The 6,101-nt window shown below is 45.2% G+C and overlaps 1 protein-coding gene across 1 annotated transcript in view; it reads left to right on the forward strand.

Annotated features, from left to right (window-relative positions):
* MARCHF4 (membrane associated ring-CH-type finger 4) overlaps positions 1-4,689 on the forward strand; it is a 153,074-nt gene extending 148,385 nt beyond the window's left edge. The window contains exon 4 of the mRNA XM_034786506.1: positions 3,055-4,689. Coding sequence (XP_034642397.1) covers positions 3,055-3,416 — 362 coding nt within the window. The 3' untranslated portion in view covers positions 3,417-4,689. The remainder of the gene's footprint in view (positions 1-3,054) is intronic.
* Positions 4,690-6,101: the final 1,412 nt, after the last annotated feature.

The following is a 6,101-nucleotide window of genomic DNA, read 5'->3' on the forward strand; positions in this document are numbered from 1 at the left end:
TCGACAAAGAGATAGTAAATGACGGTCCTACAGAGTTACATTCTGAAAGACAAGCTCTTCTGCATCCATTGTCTAGCTGGCCGTTCGAGGTTAGGATGAGCTTTTAAAGCAAATTTTTGTTCTAATAACCTGTTGGCTGCAGCTTTACATCTCAAGACAGGAAGTGCAACCAGTTGGCTGTATCTCCAGCTATGACAAAACACTCTGATGTTCCAATGGAGTTCACTGGGGTGTCGGATAGAATGGGGGACTGCTGGACCGAGGGCAAAACAGTTAAGGTTTGGTTCATCGGTGATGGTAATAAATCATTTCTCTCTGATGAAATTCAGTTCCACATGCCCAGTATTCCCATGTTAAGTACAACTATGGAGAGCACTTCAAAATACTTCATTCTGTCCTTAGTACTTAAGTACATCGTAAAGGTAGATAAAGCACAATTTTTTTTGTCCACAGGTGCTTTTTTAAAATAGGTGTTTGAAACAAACACATCCCTCCTGGATTCTGGTTGGCCTCCAGCACCCATTGTCCTGGCTTGGGAGCTTCAGGTTCCAACTCTTGCACCAACCAGGAAGGGTGGCAGCCCACCCCTTTCACTTCTGATTGATCACTACAACCAGCAACGGGTAGACTCTCTCCCTGGCCCGGCCCAGTAGTGGTGGGGAGACTTGTTCGAAGTGTCTGGAGAAACCCCAAAGTATAAGGCCCCCTGTTTGGATACCTTTCTGCAGCAACAACTCTGTGATGGGTCAGTGTCCAAAGAAAAAACAGATAAGCTAATTCTTATCATACAGGAGTTGGAAGTACTTGCACTTATACTTTTACTTATAAATACATAAACGCTATTTCCACGGCATACTTGTACTTATAAGTACTTCTGCAATGGCGTGCTTGGCACTCATACTGAAGTCATTTTAATCAGCACTTACGGCTACAAACCCACTGTGAAATGCAAGTGGCCAGGTCAAGTTCCAGGCTTTGGCACAACTTGACTTTGACTCTCATTCCACATTTCAGGAAAGATGTGGACAAATTGGAGAAAGTCCAGAGAAGAGCAACAAAAATGATTAAAGGTCTAGACAACATGACCTATGAGGGAAGTTTGAAAAAAATGGGTTTGTTTAGTCTGGAAAAGAAAAAACCGAGAGGGGACATGATAACAGTTTTCAAGTACATAAAATGTTGTTACAAGGAAGAGGGAGAAAAATTGTTCTTCTTAACCTCTGAGGACAGGACAAGAAGCAATGGGCTTAAATTGCAGCAAGTGAGGTTTAGGTTGGACATTAGGAAAAACTTCCTAATTGTCAGAGTGGTTAAGCACTGGAATAAATTGCCTAGGAGGGAGGTGGAATCTCTAAAAATTGGAAATTTTTAAAAGCAGGTTAGAGAAACACCTGTCAGGGATGGTCTAGATAATACTTAGCCCTGCCATGAGTGCAGGGGACTTGATTAGGTGACCTCTCGAGGTCACTTCCAGTCCTGTGATTCTATGTCTTTCATTCTCTGCTGTTGTATTTATGCTCATGAAAGTTCATGGGCTGGTGAACAGGGGTTGCTCCCAAGGGCATCTACCTGGGAGCTTCTCTCATCCTGATCTGATCTTGATCGTGGCCCAGACAGAGTGAATCAACAGTACCAAGAAAAAACGAACGATCTAGTGCTGGCCTGTCTCAGTGTTTATCTGTCTGTTGGAATGCTTGCAGGAGCCTGACAGCTGTTGTGCTTTTGTAATGGGTGAACCACTGCAACAACCAACAAAGTCTGATTTGGAGGTTCATGTGAATTACTTTTGTATAAAATCCTACTTTAAATTAAGTGTTTCAGACCAAGATTGAAATTTGAGTTACTGAATAATGTTACAATATGTCAGCTAAGCCTGTATGTTTGAGGTGTCATGGTTTCTATCCCCAGGTCAGTAGGATGTGCTAGTACAGTGTGTGGGGAATCTATCTATATCTGTCCAAGCTAGCTAGCAAGGCATTTATACTGTGCCATTCTCTATGGTATCAGAGCAGCTGGATAGAGTCCGTATTTAGAATATTACTACTACTTACTTAGCACTTAGGTTTCATACTTTATCTTCCAGATGATTTATGGAGATTAAGTAATTAATTATCACAATCCCCCTGCAAGGGAGTTGAGTATTTTTACTATCCTGATTTGACAAACCTCGTAACTGATGCACAGAGAGCGGAACTGACCTACCTAATGTCTCAGGAATGAGTAGACAGTTAGGATTAAAAGTCAAGAGTTCTAGTCACAGTTCACTGCTCTAACCACTAGACCACACTTCTGTTATATCCATGTCTGATGCTGGTTTGGTGGAGGTAGACAGATTCCAGCAACACACACACACACACCCGGTCCCAGACACAATATTAGTGCAAATGCTAATGATGAATACTTTGCATGGTTTTTCATCCATCAATATCAAAGCACTCTCCAAAGATGAGTACGTATCATTTATTCTCATTTTGCAGATGACATAACCGAGACACAGAAGTTAAGTCCTTCTCCTGCGATCACACAGCAAGTCAGTGACAGTCAGGAATAGAACCACGGTGTCTTGATTTCCAGACCCTGTGCTCCAGACACTAGACACCCACTGCCCTTCTGCTGCTATGCATGTGACTAGATTTGAGTTACTCATACATGTGATGTCAGCACAGAACATAGATTCCAGTTACACCCCCCATGCGCACATTTTCAGCTGAGTCATGACCAACAGCATGTATGATGGGATCAAACCAAGAGGTGCATTGGTAAAGGGATATTGTTGTGCTGTACAGAATAAGCCATCCTGCAGCATGTAAGACCTGTTTGCTGACTGCTGAGATCAAACTGTGATCTGTTTAATTCAGGTGGAAGGCGGTCCGGCTGAGCAGAAGGACTTGTGCTCTGCCAGTCAGTAATTAAAAACCTTGATTTATCGTAGAATGCACACTGACCAAGAGAGCTGTGTTCATGGGCCACTAAGCAGGCAGCTAGAGGGAGTGATGCTGAGCTGTTTACAGCTTCTCTCTAAAGTTTCTCTTGGTTTTTTTGCCTTCCCTCCAGGTCTAATAATACACGAAGGGCCATCGGTTTACCGGATTTTCAAACGGTGGCAGGCGGTAAATCAGCAGTGGAAAGTGCTGAACTATGACAAAACAAAAGACATGGAGGACCAAAAAACAGGGACCAGGACAAACCTCCGAACCTCCTCCCAAACCAACCATTCGTCCTCCACCGGTGGTACAGCCAGCAACTCCGCTCCAGCCGACAACGGGGTCCGGGGCACTAGCCACGCCACCGGCACCCTGTCTGACCACCACTGTGCTTACACCATCTTGCATATACTCAGCCAGCTCAGGCCTCACGAACAGAGAAGCCAGTCTAGCACTAACAGAGAGCTCGTCATGAGGGTCACAACAGTCTGAGTGATGGAATTCAGGAGGCCTTAACGCGAAGTGAAGGAGACAAAGAACTCAAGAGCGGAGAAGCATGGTGTGCCTTTAATTTTTTGGGTAGCTGCACAAGGCGTATAAGCAGCGCTTGGCGAACTGAGGAAGAAGAAGGTGGAGGCAGAGCTGCACACACATGCTAAAGAGGTTAACGTTTTCCAGCCAGTCAATATTATTTTAAAAAAAACCAACAAAACAAGTGCAATACGGACTAACAACTGACTAGGTGGAGGTTGGGGGAAGCAGGGGAACAGCCGGTATTAGCATGTCTTACAAGTTCTATTAGCTGGGATGGGTAATGTTCTGCAAACACACACACACACACGCCCCACACGCACACACACACACACAGTGTGGGATGGTTACAAACAGAAGGGGAATGACGGAAGCGACGTATTCGGAGGAGTTTTCAGATTGTGTTAAGCAGGGATCTGAGTCATCGCTTTGTTTCATAAATCATTCCGGAGCCCTGGATTACTCGCGATAGAGTATTGCCGCTGAAGTGGCTGGGGATTTTTCAGTTTTAATATTAAAAAAAAAAACCCGTCCATATTTCACCAAAACAAAAAATCGCCAAGGGGTTTGGAGAATGGCGTTGGGAGAGGGTTTGACAGACATTTTTTCTGGCAAAGTTTGTACAAAGGCGGTGTGGGAGTTTGAAGCACAAGCACTGGTCCGTTGACCCCAAATCCCACATTCAAACCTTCCCGCTCACAAAAACCATCCTCCAGGCAGACTTTGAGAAAGGGGGTTGCTCTGGGTTAATTTCCTCTCCTACCCCATCACCCCCAATTGATTACATTAGGCCAATCCCATCTCCACAGCGTTCTCCTGCATCTGTGATCAGACTCTCATAAGAGAGGGTTTTTTTAATCTTTATATCCCTGCTGCTCAATTTGCAAGAGAGTCTCACTCAATCTTATAGGTTAAGTCCTTGATATCCAGTTTGCTGAACGACTGAGTGGAAAAGACTAAATGATGAGCTAACAAAGACTTAGTCTGAAGAGGGAGCACAGTCCCTGAGTGAATATATTATGCTTTTAATAAGTCTCCTTCTCTAGGAGCTATCCATGAAAGTACCAATTGCTCTTCAGAAACATCCTCTTTCAATGCACAATGGCTGAATCATTTGTGGGTATTAAAGGGACACTGTCAAGTACTTTTTAAATAGTTTTTAGGGGCTTTTTTACTCGCCATCGTTTGTCATATTCTCTTAAAAGCTTGAAAATAAAAATTATTTCCCTACTGATTTTTGTCCTTTTCCATTTGGCACACACTGTTCTTCCCTGGCCAGGCCCTTGTCCTACTGTGCCCTCCCCCACCCTGTCCCTCTCCTCCCCGTCTACTGCAGCAGGAAGTCAAATGTATCTGGGCCCTGTTTACTTTTATGTGCCCCAGCATTGCTGACGGTGCTGCATCACAGCCCTGGAGAACAGAGCTGTTTTGTTAGCATCGCTGCTGCGGTAGAAGAGAAGAAACCATGACAATGCAGAGTGTTAACTGGTTTTGGAGCAACGGCACAGCAAATCAAAAATAACTAACGCCACAGTGGTCAAACCTGGTGCCTGGAGTTAGCCACCAAAACCCATATGTAAGCAGATGAACGAAAGCAGCGTGATTTTCAGCTGCGCTGGGGATCTCCTGTCTTAGGGGTTTATATTACCATCCTTCACCATGGTATCTGAGCGCCTCTTGCAGCTTCTGTTGGAGCCATGGGAGTTGATTCATGTGATTTCACTTTGATTCATGCCTCTACATATGGAGTTAGCTGATGAACTCTGGGCGCCCAGGCCTGAAAGCAATTTAGCACTCAGAAGAGATAAGCATTTTAAGGAAGGTCACATTTTTGGGCCTCCATTGCTTGACAGTGTCCCTTTGAATATCAGAATGTACCAGAACGGGTGGCTTTATGGCAGATGACGTGTGGGTTCTGAAACCCCAGCCGAGTTGAGCTCTGCCCGGAGATAAGACTTAATCCCAAGACAGCTGATGAAATGAGGAGTCAGGCAAACAAACATGATTGCTGGGAGGCCAGTGTCCGTAGCGCTGACCTATCTCACTGTCTACCAAAGAGTGCTTTTGGTTGGGGTCGGGGCTGTTTTGATGACCTCTGAAAGGTGCTGTCGGGAGCATGTCTCTTATGGGGCTACTCCTGCGGCAAAGTCTGGTTAAAGCAAGGGAACACAGCAGCCTTTTCATGCCCAGGGGCTTTTCCAAAGGGCAGTGTCCTTGTCACAAAAGATGGCTGCTTGTGATGCTCTGACAGGGTGGGGGTTGTCAGACATACTATTAAGTAGTGTCATCTGATCCCCCTCCAACTCCCATTTTGTAATAAGGAAAACCAAATTCCTTTCACTGGGGTTAGCAGGTTGGGAGTTTATAAGGTCAGAAGCACATCTCACCATGAAAGAGAGGCGTGGCCTGGTGGGCTGAGCACAGAATGGAGTCAGCTCACTCCAGCTCTGCCACCAACTCTCTCTGTAGCCTTGGGCAAGTCCCTTAATCTTTCTGGCTCAGTTCCCCATCTGCAAAATGGGGATGATAATACTTACCTACCTCACCGGGGTGTTGTGAGACTCAGTGTTTGCAAAGCCCATTGACCTGATACGGTAGTGTGTGTAAAATAGAGAGCAATCAGCTGGTTAGCAGGAATGGGCACCC

The sequence above is a fragment of the Trachemys scripta genome, chromosome 11 (assembly GCF_013100865.1).
Source record: "Trachemys scripta elegans isolate TJP31775 chromosome 11, CAS_Tse_1.0, whole genome shotgun sequence".
In the NCBI taxonomy this organism is placed as follows: domain Eukaryota; kingdom Metazoa; phylum Chordata; order Testudines; family Emydidae; genus Trachemys; species Trachemys scripta.